At 34.4% G+C, this 20,422-nt stretch overlaps 1 protein-coding gene across 2 annotated transcripts in view; it reads left to right on the plus strand.

The window, feature by feature from the left end:
• The window catches only part of PALS1 (protein associated with LIN7 1, MAGUK p55 family member), a 36,549-nt gene extending 19,530 nt beyond the window's left edge, over positions 1-17,019 (plus strand). The window contains exons 3-13 of one of the 2 annotated variants that reach the window (XM_070931250.1): positions 572-649; positions 2,217-2,363; positions 3,802-3,963; positions 5,310-5,387; positions 7,067-7,250; positions 9,079-9,150; positions 9,521-9,592; positions 11,453-11,620; positions 12,190-12,392; positions 14,934-15,044; positions 15,679-17,019. In XM_070931250.1, coding sequence (XP_070787351.1) covers positions 572-649; positions 2,217-2,363; positions 3,802-3,963; positions 5,310-5,387; positions 7,067-7,250; positions 9,079-9,150; positions 9,521-9,592; positions 11,453-11,620; positions 12,190-12,392; positions 14,934-15,044; positions 15,679-15,855 — 1,452 coding nt within the window. In that variant the 3' untranslated portion in view covers positions 15,856-17,019. The remainder of the gene's footprint in view (positions 1-571; positions 650-2,216; positions 2,364-3,801; positions 3,964-5,309; positions 5,388-7,066; positions 7,251-9,078; positions 9,151-9,520; positions 9,593-11,452; positions 11,621-12,189; positions 12,393-14,933; positions 15,045-15,678) is intronic. The other variant, XM_070931251.1, reaches the window with a different exon arrangement.
• The last annotated feature ends 3,403 nt before the right edge of the window (positions 17,020-20,422 follow it).

Raw genomic sequence — 20,422 nt, forward strand, 5'->3', positions numbered from 1 at the left:
AAAGCACCTTTGAGGTAAAACAATGATAATATGAAATAGCATTTGATGTCTTGCAAAAGCATAGCAGAATGAGAACTCCGTGCATCTTTGAGGCATTTTCATAGTGTGGGAGAAACCACCAAAAAAGAGCAGCCTTGGACTCTCATCCCCTTTACTTCAGGTAAGATGGAGAACTTCAGCATTCCGTGCCCTCAGGATAAACACATAGGTTGGGTTCCATTTATTCAGGATAGAACAGTTAGCCCCCTATCTAGTCATGTTTGGTAGTATCCCACCATTCCCCTCCTGCAGGAGTTAGAGATCTACTTAGATCTCTGTTTTCTGGCTGTTTTCCAGAGACATTTGGAATTGGAAGATCGATCCTTGAATACTCTGAGGGAGTGTTATATTAAAAATGAATGTGGTCTCTGATTTCTTTTATCTATTTACTGTATTAAAAAAATAGGAAATCAAGGTTTGTGTAATATACTACGCTATTTATAGAAAAGATGTTCTTGTGTGAAAAATAAAATAGTATTTTGTTTATGATGGATGGTAACTGATGTCACATTTTTGGTGTTCTACTTCCCAGGTACAAAATGTTTTGAGACCAAGCCATCAAAAAGATGGGCTGGAACTTAATTCTTTATTGAATGCTCCTCATGTTCAGGTAGGAATACTCTGTTTTAAAGTGTAATACATTCAGTTTTTTAAATATATTGTAAACAATATATAGATATCTACTGGTTTTTTCCTCTATCCACAGTAGTGGTCAAAATTGTGGAAACCTTTTGGGAAAAGTGTATTTTTGAGTTTGATGGCTAATAACACCACTTTTTTTGGGAGTTTCAAGATAATTATATTCCACTGCTGGAATGGCCTTGGAATAGCCCAGACCTTAACCCAATTGAAAATCTATGAAGCCAACTAAAGAAACTTGTTAGTCAGAAGCGACCCAGAAATAAAACCCAGTTAATAGAAGCAATCATTCAATCTTGGTTTCATATTATAGCAGCTGCAGAACTAAAAGACTTGGTTTACTCCATGGGAAGATGTTGTAAGGCCATAATTCATGCTAAAGGTTACCCAACTAAGTATTAACCGACATGATAATTTTTTTCTATCTCGTTTTTTTCTACGTGTTTCACTTTTCTTCTTTATACTGTAACTGCTATTCTAATAGCAAATCCTTCATAAAAGTTATTGCGTTACATTCTTGATTAAATTTTCTTTCCATGATATATAATTTTATGGTACTACTCCAAAAAAATGTGGTGTTATTAGCTAGTTTTAGAAAATACATTTATCCCAAAGGTTTCCACAATTTTGGCCACTACTGTATATGGTAAATCTCTGATTTCAAAGAAATAATTACATAATTGAGATAACTACAAATGTATTTCTATTGGTATTTGTGCAACAAAGATGAAAAATCAAAATTTAAAACAAATTGATTTGTTGACTGTGAACATTTCTGAAGTGTCAGTTGTAAAATGCTAGCAATATGAACATGTGAGTACTTTTAATGGTACCAGAATCAGACTTGGCATCGATAATGGCCAGAACAATTATTTGCTGTTTTTCATAGAATAACATGAATTAATAATAAAAAACACAATAAATGGAAAACAATTCCCTCTACATTAACTTTTATGCCTTGTATTGATAAAACTCCTTATTCCTTGAACTACAGTGGGTCCAAGGAATACTGGTAGTCCTTGCATAGCAAGTACTCATTCGGCAGCCTTTGGAAGTTATGATGCCATTGAACAGAAATTTATGGTGGATCCTTGAAGTTCTGTCTCTGTGATCACATGATTGCAATTCAGGCACTTGGCAACTGGCCTATAACTGCTGTCTTCTGACAAGCAATGTCAGTGGGCAAGCTGGCAGCAATTGCTGTCGTGTAACAAACATGCATGCCCATAACAAATATGCATAAGAACTGCAACAAGAACTGCTGTTGCATTCATATGTGGAACTGGTGGTCTCAGTTACGGTTGTTAATTAACTGTACTTGTACCATTCCTTAATTTGACTGTCCACCCATATGGAATCAGAAAAAAATACAAGAAAAGTGTCTTCTGGTTAATATTGCATCCAGTATTGAATTTTGCATCCAGTACTGAATTTTTGTGGTACTTTTACCCTGTCCTGCTTACTGTTTGGTACATACTATAATAAACACAATGGTACAATTTACTATAATAAATTTTAAGTTTACTGTTTTACACCAGGCACTACTTTTGGCTCATGATAAAGTTGCTGAGCAGGAAATGCAACCAGAATCAGTGGCAGATGAAAAGTTATATGAAAATGTTGGTGTGTATGGAGGAGAAACAGTTAAAATTGTTCGCATTGAGAAAGCTAGAGATATTCCATTGGTAAGTATACTAAATATGATCTGGAGAAACACTGACCGCCATATTTTTCATAATGCTTGGTCTGATTATTATAGTACATTATAATACATTATCTGAAAAAAGGAAATACAAATACTCTTTCTCAGGTATATAAAAATGTGCAAATCATTTTCCCACAGTACTACTGGCTTTGTAGACTGATAAATAATGAGTTTTTGCTCACATTCTCAGATTCTCCTGAAAATTCTGATCTATTTTAAACAGATTCAAGTGCTGGTTTCTCATATATATTTTTCTGCAAAAATTGAATTGAAAATTGAGCATAATTTCGGTATTTATAAGACATAGCTCTCAATCTTCCTCAATATATGAATATGCTAAAGACTAATTTAAGAAACCTATTAGGTATTGCTGTTGTTTTCCATATAAAGTATGCTAAAAAAAATTGGCATTACAGATTTTTTTATGAATCTTTATAATTCATTTCAGTAAACCGCTGTGCTTTGGATAAACTACACAGCAGGATTGTTTTCCTCTGCTACACTACACTAATTCTGTAATTGCACTCATATTCATCACAGTATATAGAAACAATTGTAGAGATGATCTTGGAAAGGAGGAGTCATTAAGGGACACAATTTGGGGAAATGAAAAACCTTGTAGCATTTAGCCTTTGATTCTATTTGCTACAAGGTTGGGTAAAAAGAAACTGATATCCTTTCACACTTCTGCTTATTATACCTTTGTAAAAATAGTTTTGCTGGAATACTTGTGATGTGTTTCCTGACTTGCCATATCTTGAAAGGCTGACAGGATACATGCATCTTTACCATTATATCACAACTCTTCTTCCCAAAGGACATTTTTGTTTTTGTCACTTTATATTTGTATGATACACTGAAGAAAAGTGGGGGTGGGGGTGGGGGGGAAATCTGGTTATTTGTTCTGGCTCTGTGAGCCACAAAATCTAAGTATGACATTGTACATTTATTAGTAGAGAGATTTAATTTTTTTTTAATGATTGGCACAAGATGCCATAAGGCATTTTGTGTTTTTGTTGTTGTGCTAACAATAGAAACATTACCTAGAAACTGTAATTTCAGTTTTCTTTCTTTTCATTCTATTTTTAGCCTACTCTTGAAAGACTGCAGAATACCATTCACAAACAAAAATGCATGATTCTCTTGCAGATTTTCTGTCTTCTGTGTTAGTCTGTGGAATAGATCAGACCAATTTTAAGATGTCTGGACTTCAATTCCCAAAGTTCCCCAGCCAGCATGTAGAATAGAAGTCTAGACATTTTAAATTTACCATGGTAGAGAAACACTGGAATAGACTGACAGATTGATCTTAAGGTGCCTGAGTGGTGGTTTCAATCTGGTTCAAATCAAACTTTTTTTAATTTTAATAATAAGGTATTTCTCCTTATCATCTCAAATGTTCACTTTCTATTACATAGGGTGCCACAGTGCGAAATGAAATGGATTCAGTCATCATTAGTCGAATAGTGAAGGGAGGTGCTGCTGAAAAGAGTGGGCTGTTACATGAAGGTGATGAAGTTTTGGAAATCAACGGAACTGAAATTCGTGGAAAAGATGTTAATGAGGTTTTTGACTTACTGGTATGTTATATCACTTATTTGATAGAGCCAGTTTGGTATAATGGTTAAGGCATCGGGCCAGAAATCAGAAGACAATGAGTTTTAGTCCTGCCTTGGTCAAAAAACCAGTTGGGTGACCTTGGGCCAGACACTTTGTCAGCCCTAGAAAGGAGGTAATAGCAAACCACTTATGAAAAACCCTGCCAAGAAAACTGCAGGGACTTGTTCAGGCAATACAATTGAAAAAAAAGGGGGTCGGGCAAAGAAAACTTCCTGATGTTATCCTTAGCACACCAATTACAAATGGCAACAGTTTCAAAGAATCAGTTCTTGGAGCTCCATCAACTCCCATTTATAGAAGTCAAAAATTTTGTTTAGGATGAACTTTAATGGCATGCATAAGCTTCTAAATTTATATTTCTGGAATGTTTAATCTTTATGTTGTAACTATTTCTGATTTAAATACGTTTTACCGACCAAAATTTCCATGTATATCTTAAGATATAATGAGAATGGCTTAACATCTGTATGTTCCACCAAGAAAGGCTGATTATTATATTGTTAATAAAAAAACAGTACAAAACACAACTCAGTAATTACAAATAAATTGAATTGCTTTGAACCCAATAAACAAATATTAACCCTAAAACAATCAGCATAACAATACTTAAGATGTGCATGGGATACAGCCTAGTGCTTATGCATCCCTAATTTAATTTAAAACAAGTATCTTACCTTGAGTACAATGCCAGCTTGATGATCTTGGCCCAGTCACTTTCTTTCAGCTCAGCTCATCTTACAGAGTTTATTTATTTATTAAAAATTGTTGTGCCATGCATCTCACTGGTACAGTGAAGTTGTAGTGGGAAAAATAGGAGGAGGAAGGAGCATTACATATGTTTACTGCCTTGAATTATTTATAAAAAAAGATTAGAGATTATAAATAAATAAACACACAAATAAATAATAAATCATATCCCACTCTTTATTTGAAAAACTCTTCTAAAAGTTCTTTGGCATAAAGAAATGAAAACAATAACAGAGTATGTATAGTGTCAGAATCCAGCAGATTAAAATATATTGGAATATTGAAGTTAAAAAGTTAATTTATAAATAAAAACCGGGAATACTCTGTCTCCGAAGTGTGACCTGAATAATGGTACCATTCTCATTGCTAATCTGCTTATGATGTTAGGTCTGATACGCTTGGCCGATTTTTAAAAGAAGAATAATGCAGCATTTTATATCAGAATACATCCAAATGGAGTGAAATATAGGATCAGCATACAGAAAGAAGACAGAACAGTAATTTACCAAGAAACCTAAGATTATTTTAAATTATCATTCATTGATGCTTTTCTTCACAGGCAGACATGCATGGTACTCTGACATTTGTGCTGATCCCAAGCCAGCAGAACAAGCCCCCACCTACTAAGGAGACAGTGGTATGTGATATGTGAACTTCACATAACAGAGGTTCAGTTGATGTTTATATGCTGGGTTTTTTTAAAAAAAAAATTCTCTTTATTTATATTTGTTTATTTATAAAACTTATTGGCCATCCATCTTACCATAGGGGAACTCCAGACAACTTACAGTGATAAAAATATATCTATACATATATGTTAAAACAAAAATAAATTAAAACCAAACATTAAAATCTAAGGACATGTTATTCAGAGTCACTTGACATTTCAAAAACTAAGCAACTTCAGACCACCTATTCCTTGATTCTTGGTTATAGCAATCTAAAATTCACTTTTTGAATTTTACTTGGAGTCCTGCCCCAATTTATTATTTAAAGGAAGTATTCAGGCTTTATGAGAAGGAAAAAATATTAATTTAAAAAGACTCTTGAGTCTTGTATAGTTCTACAAGTGTCTGGAGCAGTAATTTGAAGAGCAAATTCCTTTTCTAACAGGCAGGAGAAAATAAATAGGATGATAAAGGGTTTCTGAATTGTTATGTCCACATTTTAGCTGAAGAAGCTTTTTGGATAAGAAGCGAAACGTTTTCAAAGAAAAACCCAAAAGTCCAATTGTCTCTTGAAAAAGCACCTTTGAGACATCCACATCTTAGTGGTTTCCCTAGTATCTGTTGTCCCTTCCCCATGAGACGCATTGGGAGAAGTACAAGGACTAGTATCAGAGAAGAGAAAATCCTCCTGGTCTGGCAGCTTTCTTTTTTCTTAACATGAATAAATTTACTAATAGTGCATCCTGTAAAATCTAAAACACCAGGATAGTCAAACCTCCTCTATCCAAGAACTGCCATTCGTGAGAATGACCAGTGCAGTTTCCAACTCCTGCTCAGGTCTGAAACCAGAATGCCCGGGGTCTTAGTTAGTCCATATCCTCCAGAGCTCTTTGTGTATTGGCCCCACTATGTTCCTAGTCCGCTTTCCTCCTCCCAAAAAAAGAAGGGTAGAAATTGTTCAGTTTTGTTAGATTGGTGCCTGGTTTCTTGAGAAGTGGGCAAACCAATAGTTCTTTAAGGACTTCTGATAGCTCCCACTTAATCACAGCTGAGATCCAACTTTGAGTTTCCTGCCTTACTGCTTTAATTCATCAGATGGGGGACAGATCGAGTTCACAAGTGGCAAAGCTAAGATTGCAGAGGACTCTGTTCACTTTAGGGGATCTGTGGGTCCAAAAGCCTCCCAGATAAAGGTATAACATGTTACTTCTAACATTTCTATAGATTCTGCTTATCCATCTTCTAATTGGGAACACAAGGAAATAATTTTATCTATGAAATTCTCAGGTTACATTCATTTCTTGAGCATCGTTCCAGCTGTCTCTTTGCCTACTTCACTTCACAATGCTTCTCAATAAATCAAAGAACTGCATGGGTTCAGTGGGCAGAGAGTGCCTAGTCAGGGTACCTGTTAAGCACCCTAGTTGTCTCTATATTCCAGTATTCAGCAAGGACCCTAACAGAAGGCCGTCCAGGTTCCTGGGGAACTCCAGGAAATCTGTTGAACCCATCAGATGTTGTGTCCATTGGGAGTTTTAATCTGTTTTTGAAGTAAGGGTATTTAAAAAGGGGCAGGGGACTTCTTGCTAGAAATTAATCATTAAAATTGCCTATCCATTTTTGTGTTTGCATATTTTTTTTGTCCTAGATACATGTGAAGGCTCACTTTGACTACGATCCTTCTGATGACCCTTATGTCCCTTGCAGAGAGTTAGGGCTGTCTTTTCAAAAAGGAGACATACTCCATGTGATCAGCCAGGAAGATCCAAATTGGTGGCAGGCTTATCGAGATGGAGATGAAGAAAATCAGCCTTTGGCAGGCCTCATTCCAGGTACTTAATGTTAAGAAAAGCAGAAAATTCACATGGACAGTCATAAAATATTCCCACCCCACCCTGCTGGGGATGACAACATTTCAAATGCTTTATATTGGTCTCTTGAGCAAAGAATTTTTTTTTTATTTTGTATGATGCTTTCTAATATAATACAATCATTATTCCCTTTTTGAAGAGTTGACAAAAGGCAGAAGCAATAGCACAGTTAATACCAGCAGTTTAGTGACCTGGTGTTCTCTTAGGTTTTTAATCATGAAAACTTAATGTTTGGTTATGTGCTCATTTTATTGTTACATCTTCAACAATAGTATCATGTTTTAAAACTAGTTTTTCCTGTATATTTGAAGTGTAATCAGTAATATTGAAATTAGAAGCAAATACGTGCAAGTGCTATTGGTCTTAAATAAAATATGTATAAAATGTATTGAAGTTACAAAGGGAATATTCGCTGTAGGGCAAAGGCTTGCAACTGAAATGGCTCCTACTATATATAGCAAATAATAAATTTAAATTTATTCATGTTAATAATGCAGGAATCCTACTGTTTCCTTAAAATACAGCAAGATAGAATTGACCTATTAATAAACATTAGTTTGGGAATTTATTATTTAAATTGCTATAAATGTACTTTTTCACAAGAATAAAAGCATTCTATTATTGTACCATATTAATGACTAGCAAAGTATCACAGCCCTTTTTATTAGTCCTTTAGAACACTACAATGAAAATAGATAAAGATCCCACCTCCACCCTATTTATGTGCTGTTTCCTTTTTAACTCAGTTTTTGTTAACTTTTAATGCTGTTTTTAATATTTTAATATTTTATATCACTGTTTTATGATGTTGTAAGCCACCCACAGTGATTCAACAATAAGATGGACAGCATATAAATTTAATAATTCACTAGAGAAAGCAATTAAGTTTGGAAGAGTTAGTGGTAAAAGGAAACTAGGACAGCAAAGAACTCAGTGGCTGTACAGCATGAAAGCTGATACCAGCCAGAGCATAGAAAAAAACCAAAGTGTAGTGCAAGATTGGAAGATATGGAGAGACCTGGCCCAAAGAATTGTCAGACACAACTAAATGAATATCATCATCATCAAAACAAAAAAGTAGACATAAAAAGCAATAAAATTGCATAACATAAATTAATAGAGTAAGATCTATTTATTAAATTTATATGCTGCCCATCTTATTGTTGAATGACTGTGGGTGGCTTACAACATCATAAAACAGTCATAAAATATTAAAACATTAAAAACAGCATTAAAAGTTAACAAAAACTGAGTTAAAAAGAAACCAACACATAAACTGGGTGGAGGTGGGATCTTTTCAAAATACTATCTCCAATGAAGGATGCCCCCACAGGACCCCCAACTAATTGGCTGAGCCAGGTCTTCAGGCCTTTTTTGGAAGGCTAAAAGAGTGGGGACAGATCTCACCTTGCGGGGCACAATGTTCCAGAATAGGCTCTTGACCCCATCAGCCAAAGTTCCTTGGCCAACTGGATTCATAGGAAGCCCCTACTGCTAGAGCAAGTGGGGTGAGCCAATCCCATAATACAGAAGTGGTTTCAGAATTAATTTGAACCTGAATCCATTTTATGCCATTGTCTTGACTTGCAAAAATAGATAAAAGAAAATAGCTCACAAGGTGAGAAGAATATTCCTCATAGAATTTTATGAAAGATATATGCGTAGTGATCAGTGGCAGTTTTCTTCAAGCCTATTTTGAAACGCTCTCAAAATAACATTTTATTATTATAAGAAAGATACTGTTAAGTTCTTTCAGTGTTAATTCTCATACATATTTTCTTTCATGAAGGAAAAAGTTTTCAGCAGCAAAGAGAAGCAATGAAGCAAACTATAGAAGAGGACAAAGAGCCAGAAAAATCAGGTAAGTGGAAAACTTCAAAAATATTTGTGTTGACAAGCTTAGTGTTTTTCAGTTGTCTTAATAATTGAATAGATGGATTTACTATCTGGACAATTGATTTGTCTTAAGAAAGGTGATCGGGTTTAATTATCCTCTTTCTTTTAACATCTACCTCAGTGTTTTTCAAATTTGGCAACTTTAAAGTGTGTGGACTTCAACTTTCCGGGCGTGCTGCCCTGGGGATTCTGGGAATTGGAAGTCCATATATCAACTTTAACATGGTCTTTCTTAAGTGCAGTTCTTATATGCAATTTTTCTTCACAAGTATTGTTTAGAAAAAACAGCTACAAAGACTGAGTTGAGTAACTGACTGTTTTTTGGTTGCTTTTAGGAAAACTTTGGTGTGCAAAAAAGAACAAAAAGAAACGGAAGAAAGTTTTGTACAATGCCAACAAAAATGATGGTAAGAAAGGGTTTCAACCGACTTCAGGATACTTTTTTCTAAATGAATGAAGTGTTAATGGGATATGGTACAAGTAGTCCTCAACTCGCAGTCACAAATTGGGATCAGAATTTTTGTTGCTAAGCAAAGTGGTTAAGTAAATCGCACCCAATTTTAGGATCTTTTTTGCTACGGTTGTTAAGTGAATCACTTCAGTTATTAAGTGAATCATGCAATTGTTAAACAAATCTAGTTTTCACCATTGATTTTGCTTGTCAGAAGCCAGCTGGGAAGGTCATAAATGGTGAACCATGACCTCAGGATGCTGAACTGTTATAAATGAGTACCAGTTGCCAAGTACCCAAATTTTGATGATGTGACCATGGGGATGCTACAGTGGTTGTAAGCGCAAGGATTGGCTGTAAATCATTTTTTTCAATGCTTTTGTAACTTTGAATAGTTGCTTTAATGAATAGTTATAAGTGGAGGACTACCTGTAAAACTTTCCTTTCTCCTTTTTTTAAATCAAAATGTACAATAGTTATGATAGTTCAGTTGCTTACTTTAAAAATAAATTAGTCATACAGAACCATTTAAAATATTTGAGATATATCTTTTATATATGTTCTCCTGTCTCTTGTCCTTTTTGTTTGGTTTTTGTACACATTCATGATTACTACCAAATTGTAACTTATTTGAGAGTTCAGTGTCTCCATAGCAGTTCAGAAATGATTCTGATCTTCAGGAATACAGGTATCCTCAATTTACAACTAACAATTGGGGCTGGAAATTCCATCATTTAGCAGTACAGTCCTTAAGTGAGTCATGCCTCATTTTGTGATCTTTTTGCCTGGTTGTTAAGCAAATACAGCTTCCTCCATTGACTTTGCTTGTCAGAAGCTCCCTAAGAAAGTTGCAAATGGCAATCATGCAACCCTGAGTTGCTGCAACCATAAAAAATACATGCCAGTTGCTAGGTGCCTGAATTAGATCACATGGCTATGAGGATGCTGTGATGGTCATAAGTGGGAGGGCTGGTCATAAGTCACTTTTATCAATAATGTCATAACTTCCAATGGTCATTAAACAGATGGTTGTAAATTGAAAACTACATGTATGAATATTTCTTTTAATCTGGATCAAAAATTTGGATGGGAAATAGACTTTCTGTTTTGATACTTCATGTAATGAAGAAAGATGCCAAAAAGCATGTGATCACAATTCCACATCTAATATTTTGGATCATTATTTGAGTGAATAATTTTCTTAATCTATTAAAGGCATTTCAGAGTACTTTTATTATTAATTTAAATCTCAACTTTGTCAATCTATATCATGCACGTGTATATATGTGTATATGTATGTATGTCTACATGTGTGTGTCTATATCTGAAGCCACACAATACAGTTTATTAATTACTAATAAAAAACTTTTTGAATTATGTGCGCATTGCAATTTAGTATCAACATTAGCAACTTGTAATATAACACTTCACAATACATGCACCCACATTTATTGCATGTATAACACAAATGTTGCATTGGGTTACTTATATAGGCATCCTGTTATAATATGCGTACTGCTTTCTTGGTCAGTTGACTAGGAAGGCACTATGTATATTATTACATATAGAATATCTGTCTACCTATCATTTTCTTTTTATCATCTATCATTATATAATTGTAAAAAATAGCTGAGTAGCAGCAAAAGAAATGAGCAAAAGAAATAACTCTTCAAATTATTGTTAAAATTCTAACAGTTCTGATATTTGCAACATAGAATTTATATTTCTCAACCTGTCAGTGCTACAAGAATTATTTTTTTTACAAAAGAATAAGCTTTTCAAATTTGTACATTTATCCTGGGCCTTCTTTTTGAAGATTATGACAACGAGGAGATTTTGACTTATGAAGAAATGTCACTTTATCACCAGCCAGCAAATAGGAAACGACCTATTGTCCTGATTGGTCCCCAGAACTGTGGTCAAAATGAACTGTGGCAAAGATTAATGAATAATGAAGCTGATCGATTTGCTTCTGCAGTTCCTCGTAAGTTGAAATTGTGGGCATGTCTCTGCTCTATTTCTTAATATGTCACTTTCTAGCTTAGTACACTTGACATATTATGATATTGAGGGAAGATGCTTTAGTCTAATCTTACTTCGTTGGGTATTTGTTATATATGTAATTAATAAACATGAAGTCATCATAAAGAAAAATTTCTCAATCTCATTTACAAAAACTTCATATTACCAATTTAGTTATTTCTCATTTTTAAGAATGTATTATTATTCTGTTTATGTTTCAATAATTTCAATTGCACGTGTCATTTTCTGCATCCTGTGTTCAGCAGTGTTCTTAATTCAGCTACGTGTTTGGAAGTGTGCTATATATAGCTGGATATGTGCCATATGTTACATGTAACAATTTTTGTATCCATTTAAAGAATTATAGTCTTTTGGATATAAAACTAAAAGTTCTTAATTTAACTCAAGGACACTCGACTGAAAAGTTTTTGCAGCTTTTTTTCATAAAGTCTTGAAAATTGATACATTATAATACTATTTATGTACCTTCTTGCTCAAGATTTATTAAGTCTGCTTACTGGTCTTTTTTAGATACAACACGAAATAGGAGGGACAATGAAGTAGCTGGCAGGGATTATCATTTTGTATCACGGCAAGTATTTGAGACTGATATTACAGCAGGAAAGTTTATTGAGCATGGTGAATTCGAGAAGAATCTGTATGGTACCAGCATAGACTCTGTCCGGCAAGTGATCAATTCTGGAAAGATATGTCTCTTAAATCTTCATACACAGGTAATGACATAGGTTTTGGACTCTAAAGTTTTAAATTTTGTTTGTTGTTTATGTCCTGCCTATTTTTACAAATAGTTCAAGGTGGAGAACCTATCCAGCGCAGTTTCTTTCTCCTACCCTGTTTCCCACAAAATAAGACATCCCCTGATAATAAGCCCAATTGGGCTTTTGAGCGTATGGCAATAAGGCTTATTTCAGGGTTCAAAAAAATGTAAGACAGGGTCTTATTTTTGGGGAAACACGGTATTTTCCCCACAACAACACTGAGGTGGGTTGGGCTAAGAGAGAGTGACTGGCTCAAGGTCACCCAGTCGGCTTTCATGGTTAAGGCGGGACAAATTCATACTCTTGCTTTCTAAACTGGTGCCTTAAGCATTAGACCAAACTGGCTCTCAGCTTCAGAATATTTTTGATTAAACTTTATTGTACCGCAATGATTGATAACCATGAAATGGTTTCTGCTTTGTTAAGAAATTTAAATATTAGCTGCTAACGCTGCATATTTAAGGCTAATTTGTATTAATAATCAATTTATGTGGCAGTGATGCTGAAAAACGTATAGTTGAACCAGTGGTGGGATTCAAATAATTTAACAATCAGTTCTCTGCCCTAATGACTGGCTGGGTGGTCATGTGACTGGGTGGGCATGGCCAATTTGATTGGTCTCACCCTTAGGAAATTTCTCCTTAGTCCAACTCCCAATAAAATAGCACAATAAAATAGCACTGTTCCAATATTTGGAATGGAATGGAATAACAGAGTTGGAAGAGACCTTGGAGGTCTTCTAGTTCAACCCCCTGCTTAGGCAGGAAACTCTACACCACTTCAGACAAATGGTTGTCCAGTCTCTTCTTTAAAACTTCCAGTGTTGGAGCATTTACAACTTCTGGAGACAAGTTGTTCCACTGATTAATTGTTCTGTCAGGAAATTTGAGGGGCTTTTACAAAAATGAGGGGGTCAATCTATTTTCCAAAGTACCAAAAGGCACGACAAGAAAAATAGATGGAAACTAACCAAAGAGAGAAGCAACCTAGGACTAAGAAGAAATTTCCTAAGGGTGAGACCAATCAATCAATGGAATAGCTTGCTGTCAGAAGTTGTGGGTGCTCCATCACACACAAGCAACACAGTTACAAGATAATTTGAAATCTTTAGTGTCTAATACTGTAAGATAACTCTTAAATGCTGAAAATGCAGGTTCAAAATACATAAACAGAGAAACAGCATTGCAACTCTATTCCAAATTAATAAAATCAATTCTGCTAATTAGAATGTATATTAAAAAGACATAAGAACTCTGACAAGAAACTCCTGCTCTGTATTAACATTTTTAAAACTCCTTCCCGGGACTAATCCTGTCAAGAACAAGGAAAGATTCAATCTAGAAATAAGGAGGAATTTTTTGACAGAACAATCAACCAATGGAACAGCTTGCCTTCGGAAGTTGTGGGAGCTTCATCACTGGAAGCTTTCACAAAGACATTGGACTGCCATTTGTCAAAAATGATATAGGATCTGCTTGGGCAGGGGGTTGGACTAGATGTCCTACAAGATCCCTTCCAACTCTGTTAATCTGTATGATCTGTAAATTTCTATTGTTTCTGTGCTGACTGCATTCCTGCGGTTTTGTTATTGCAACTAAGTATTTGCCTGTTAAGTTCTTGGCTGTCTGCCTGGGCCGGAGCTATTAATTGAAGGGAGAGAGAAGGAGGGGAAAACCTCTCTTGCACTTTAAGCCTAAGTTTTAAAGGGGCTAGAATTTTTCTGCTGAGGAAATGGCTATGTGGTTATTTCTTCTTTTCCTTTTCCCTTCCTTTGGTTAATTAGAAACGAGCAGGAACGTCTGAGGTGTGTGTGAGCTACTAGAATCGTTAGACAGGCAGGCAGGCAGCCGTGACTATTCAGCCGGTTCGCAGAACTCCACAAAGAGTTAACAAACAATTCTCCCAAACCGGTTGAATCCCACCACTGAGTTGAATACAGTTGCCTTAACTTTCTCTTTCGAGACTACTTTTTGCAACTTTTCACATTCCAGTTCTTATTACCACAGACACTGGAAGTTGTACATCCTTGTAATATATTTGGTCATACCCCAGTACATCTTAGCATACATAATAGTGTACTAGTAAGAAATCTGTAAACATTTTTTTTATATTTTTCAACAGTCAAATTTAAATTAAATTAAATTTAAATTTAAAAAGCAGAGAATGGTCTTATACAATACTTGAGTTCCTGAAAAAGTCATGTCCAAATCTAGATTTATTATAATATTACATTACTTTCTATTATTACACTACTAATATGTTAAAGGTTTTTTTTCATTATATAGCTTTTAATCATATCTGTTATACTTCTTATGCAACTTTCTGTAAAGTGGCAGATTTGTGGATAACATAGGCTAATATTAAGAAGACTAATCTTGAATTCAGTTGCCTAAATCTCGTTCCTGTTTCCAATTTGTATCATGTTATGACTAATCTTTGATGGTTTCATTTTGTTTGGTATGGGTATTAATAGCACAAATTTGATTTTTACATTAGTCATTGAAGAGTTTACGCAATTCAGACTTGAAACCATATATTATCTTCATTGCACCTCCTTCACAAGAACGGCTTCGTGCATTGCTGGCCAAAGAAGGCAAAACCCCAAAGGTAATACTCATAGGTAATATTTTCAATTGTGTTGCTTACATTTTTGGATAACTCCACTATCATTATATGTTTTCAGTCTTGTTATATTTTCCAGTATCATCCCAATTAACTTTCTTATGGCTGAGTGCCCTTGTCACATTAGTAATGTTTAAAGAGGGAAATTATATAGTTATGTTGTAACCTACTAGTTGAAATTATATAGTTACGCTCTAATCTTCTAGCGCTACTAGAATTTTGGTTCTGACTTCATTGATTTCCCTTTTCTGTTAATGATCTTGTGGTTAACATCCAACTCTACTCCCCTAATAATTTCCCCTAATTCTTAAAGTTAGCCTAAATTTGTAGTGACTTCTACTAGGTTAAGGGAGGTAAATTTAATAAAAGCAAGGAGAAAACAAAGATAGACTTCTTTGGACTCCCCCTCACAAACTTCCACTGTTTGTTAAAACTTGTCAGAAATGCTTTGGATTAAAAAGAAAAAAGAAAATCAGTAGTTTTTATCCTAACATTTGTCTGTCTTGTATATTGCTTTCTCTTATGCAGCTGAGTTCTGTTTTTTTATAAGGTTATCTGTATGCATGTGAAAGACAGCAAGATAAATATTACTGATATATTTTTTCCATTTCAATTTCAGCCAGAAGAACTAAGAGAAATCATAGAGAAAACCAGAGAGATGGAGCAAAATAATGGCCATTACTTCGATACAGCGATTGTGAATTCTGATATTGACAAAGCATATCAAGAATTACTTCGTTTAATTAACAAACTTGATACAGAACCTCAGTGGGTTCCATCCTCTTGGCTGCGATGAAAAGAGAACCATGCCAATGAAGAAAAGGTTTTTGCCAATTGCATCCTTTTCATCCTTACTAATTCGTTTAATCCTCAAATCCAACAATGTTGCTGTGATTGTAGAATGTCTGGCTTTCTCTACTTTTAATTAGACACAGTGTGAACAAGCCACATTTTAATTATTTAAATAGGTTTTTCTAACAGCTTCTTTTTGTCTAGAGTTTTGTTCTTCAAGCAAGTATATTTATACAGTCCGTGATCATTACTAATACAGGTTACTTTACACTGGTAACTTAATGATCTACTGAAAATATTGTAGCTCTCAAAAATACCTTTACAAAACATTGGATGGATGAAATAATCAACAAGAAAAAGGAACTAATCTGCACATTTTCTTCTTAATAGTATAAAGGGGCCACTTATACGTTGTCCTTAAGCTTGAATTTTTTAAAATTTAAAATTTAATTTTAATTTTTTTAATTAAACATTCCTTTATCCAATAGCACTGCAATTTTTTAAAAATATGTACAATGTAAATAATCAAACATTTTTTGTCTTTAGATACTTTGTAAATCAGATTGATAGCTTATTAAATAATGAGATTCCACTGAAGATGAATTCTATGTCTGAGTCAATATTTGAGATGTGATATTTTTATGGATTTTCCCCCCTTTTGTCTATATCACTTGATTGGGAGCCACTGGTATCCCAAAGAACTATGGAACATTTTAGAAGGGAAGCTATATTTTTATGACAATTCTTATATGGATTTTTTTACAAGGCTTTGCTTCCTTACAATGTAAAATTGTTTTCATAAACAAACAAATGAAAACTAGAGTTGGGAATAGTGAATATTAGCGTATATTCTTGTATTTTTATACCTAGGCACAAGACATCTCATGGCTGTTGGAATTTGTATTAAGTAATCAGGTTATAGCCCTGGTACAGTAATATAATATAGATGTTAGGAACTTGTCTTATCCTCTTTTCTAAAAATCCCTACTGAAAAGGTCCATTGGGTAAATATTGGCGGCTTCTCCAGTAATAGCTGTTTTGGAAATAGATTAGTTTTGTTACTTTATTGTTGATGGCACCCTTGAATGTGAATATTAATAAATGTTTTTCTCAACCATAGCTTTTATTTTTATATACTGTCTTACACTGGAATTACTTCAATGTGTAGTTGAATAGGTGAAGTATTAGCTATTTCTTTATGTTATTTCATTTTTTTTCCTCATGTATGAAATAGAAAAGAACTTTGCAAGAATAATACTTTTCATTATTGAACATGCTATATGGCATGTAGCAACTGTGGAAAAACTGGCTTAAGAACTGAAATTGTTCAGTATTATAAGCATCCCTCAGAAAGCAAGAAAAGAAGAAAAAATAAAAAATGGAAATATAAAACAGTTCCCTCCCATTCAAATTCTGTATAGTCTTATATTTATAAACTGATGGTAAAATAATCATTTAGTAATGTGCCTCATCCAGTAAAGCCTTTCAGTAGATAATAAAAATGACATGGAATAATTCCTAAATATGCATCTCCAATAGTCAACTTTGATTAGAATGCATGAGAAAGTTTTTTCCTCATTTGATTTGTGATAGTTTCAAATCTCATTTGATTTGATGATTCTTACAAGTCACTAAAAAAGGACTACACTTGAGATGTAATGCATCCCAGCTTTTTTCTTTGCTTAAGGGATCAGAAATGCACTATGGCACTGTTTCTCAACCTTAGTAATTTTAAGATGTGTGGACTTCAACTCCCAGAATTCCCCAGCCACCGTCCTGTCCTGTCCTGTCTTGTATATAATTTAGTTTTGTTTATTCTAGTAAACTTGCATTGAACATTTAAAGCATAATTAAGTTTGTAGATCAGGCATACAACTTTGAACATGTATGTCCTGTTCTTTATAACTATTGTTGCAAAAATGACCATATCTCAATACCCTCTGCTAATCTTGAAAATTTTAACAAGGATAGGCTTGGATAAGAAATAATTAGAAAAAGATTAAACTGAGAAGTTGAAAAAGGCAGGGAAACATTTCAGTTTTGTTTCTAAGAATACTTCAAGCAAATGTCTATGAAATCACCCAGAATCAAGCACAATTTAAAGCAAAGTATTAGGATGATAGGATTACATTGTGGATAGTAAAATCTGTATTTGATTTTTTGCAATAGGTGTAACATTTACATGCATGTAGAATTCCAACCTGCAACTTTTTTCACTATCATACTTGAATTCTGCTATAATCCAGGGTGCATTCTGGAGCAATAGATGAATTAATGATATTGATGTGACACAGCAGTGAGTGTATTACATGTTAAGATGCACAAAACAATGAATCCCTTTGTTATGTTTTTGTTGCCCTTTTAATGTCTAAGAATCTAGAGTTTGCTGAACAGAGAATTTACTAAATATTATAAGAAGATGGGTTTTAAAAAAAAAACTACAGAAAACATTTACGGTAGTTAAACAGATGCAACAAAGCCAAATAATGGTATTAAGATTGTTAAAATGGTATTTTATAGATCAATCGGTAGTAATAAATCTATTCCTTTATTCTGCTGCTGAAAGCATGCATTTTGAAGTCTTTCAAAATGCATGATGATTAGAAAAAAATAGAGACATTGATTACTATTTAAGTGTTTTGCTATATGCTGAATGAGTGTACTGGATTTTTCTTGGCTATTGAAACAGGAACATTTTTAATCAATAAACATTATTTCATTGGCATGAATGTAACCGTGTCTAATAAGGACAATAAGAGGCTTGTAAGGTAACTGTGACAATGCACCAATGTTGTAAACTGTATGCTAATGTAAACATGTATATTTCCTGACTTCAAGTAAATGTTAACTGTTAATATATTTTTATTTTAGTGGCTTAATATTACAAAATATTGTAATAAAGGTGAGTGTTTGGAATTAGTTATAAAAACTGCAATGCAGTCTGTTATGGTGATAAATATCACCAGCATTGTTCCAAATATCCTTCTACCAGCTTGGTGCTTCCAGATATATCTGGGGCTACAGCTCCCAGAATTCCTGGGCAGCATAGCCAAGATAAAGAATGCTGGAATTTGCAGTTATAAGAGATATAGGAAGTGCTTGATTGGTGAAGGCTAATTATGAGGCAGTTTTGCTATTCGGGCTCTGCATGCTTTGGTGACTCCAAATTCCCTTTTGTGACCATAACATCCCTGTTTATTAAAGCGTCTTGACATTTTTAGGGATTCTGGCAAGCCTGAAAAAAAGATTGCCACTGCTTAAAGCAGAGGTCTTCAAACTTGGCAGTTTTAAGACTTGTGGACTTCCACTCCCAGAATTCTCTAACCAGCATAGCTGGCTGGAGAATTCTGGGAGTGGAAGTCCACAAGTCTTAAAGCTGCCAAGTTTGAAGGCCTCTGGCTTAAAGGAATCTGCTTATTAAAAATTAGTGAAACTCTTAAAGCAGAGTTACCTTTTATTCAGGCTCCCATAGAAGCTGGATAAAACTCAGGCCATTTTAAGAAAGAATAGAGTTGCTGTCCTCATACAGGCCTCAAGCACTTTTGAAGTGCAATTACTATACCCTCTCAGCTGTCATTGAATTTATCAGTATACAGTCTGACATTACCCAGACTTGTTCCAGGGAATCCCCAAACTCTGGAGTGCCCACGGAGTTACCAGTTTTGGAAGAATGTGTGTTCTACCAATGGTATCTCTTCAGCTGGCAGATGGAGTTGGATATTACCCATTGTAGAGATGTGATGGCACTTCCTAAAGCCACAATGTACTATGGAGACAAAAGCCACCTGATTTTTATACTTGCTTGAAGTTCTTTCACTATTCAAGTGCATCAGTCCAATTTACATTTTTTTCCTAATGATTCAATAGGAAACAATCTTGGCACAAGTCATTATCTGTGAGAGTACAATTCAGATCCATCAGATTAGCAAACTTGGGCATGATAACCAATATTCTCTATGCATTGTCCCTCCCCTTGCAGAAAAAGGTAAATTAGTAGAGATTACTTACTACACAGCTGATTCTCAAGGGTAATTTCTTCCATGTTATAGGTTTGCCCAAAAGTATTTAAATAAAAACTCTTAATCCTTGAGTAAGTTTGAGAATATTTTCAACCTGATTTAACAGCTCAGATACAGCTTGTAACAGCCTTATGACAAGTAAGGTACGGACTAAACAAATGAAACTTGAATATTGCGTGTGTTAAATTGTGAAGCTGTTTCACTGTCCTTTGAGAAAGAATTAGCAAATCTCGCACCGTTTATTTGCTTACCAAAAATAAAGTTCACTTCTTACTTACTTTGCATAGTTATGTTTTGTATACACAAGAGCCTTATGCTGATTTGTAAATTTGCCTTTAGAGGGGAAGGGAACAGCACGAGTTCACATTTCTATTTGTCCCATGCAATTATTTATTTTCAATCAAGAAATTCTTGTTTCTTAAACTGTTAAATGTTTGTTACCCTTCTTGCATTTTCCTCCACTGCTTCTCTTTTGATATAGATATATTTCACAGACTGCTTACTGGTGTGTATCCAAGAATAAAGCCTAGGCAGAAGAACCATAAAGACAGG

The sequence above is a fragment of the Pituophis catenifer genome, unplaced genomic scaffold, assembly GCF_029215685.1.
Source record: "Pituophis catenifer annectens isolate HBS135680 unplaced genomic scaffold, rPitCat1.0.hap2 SCAF_1, whole genome shotgun sequence".
Taxonomy (NCBI): domain Eukaryota; kingdom Metazoa; phylum Chordata; class Lepidosauria; order Squamata; family Colubridae; genus Pituophis; species Pituophis catenifer.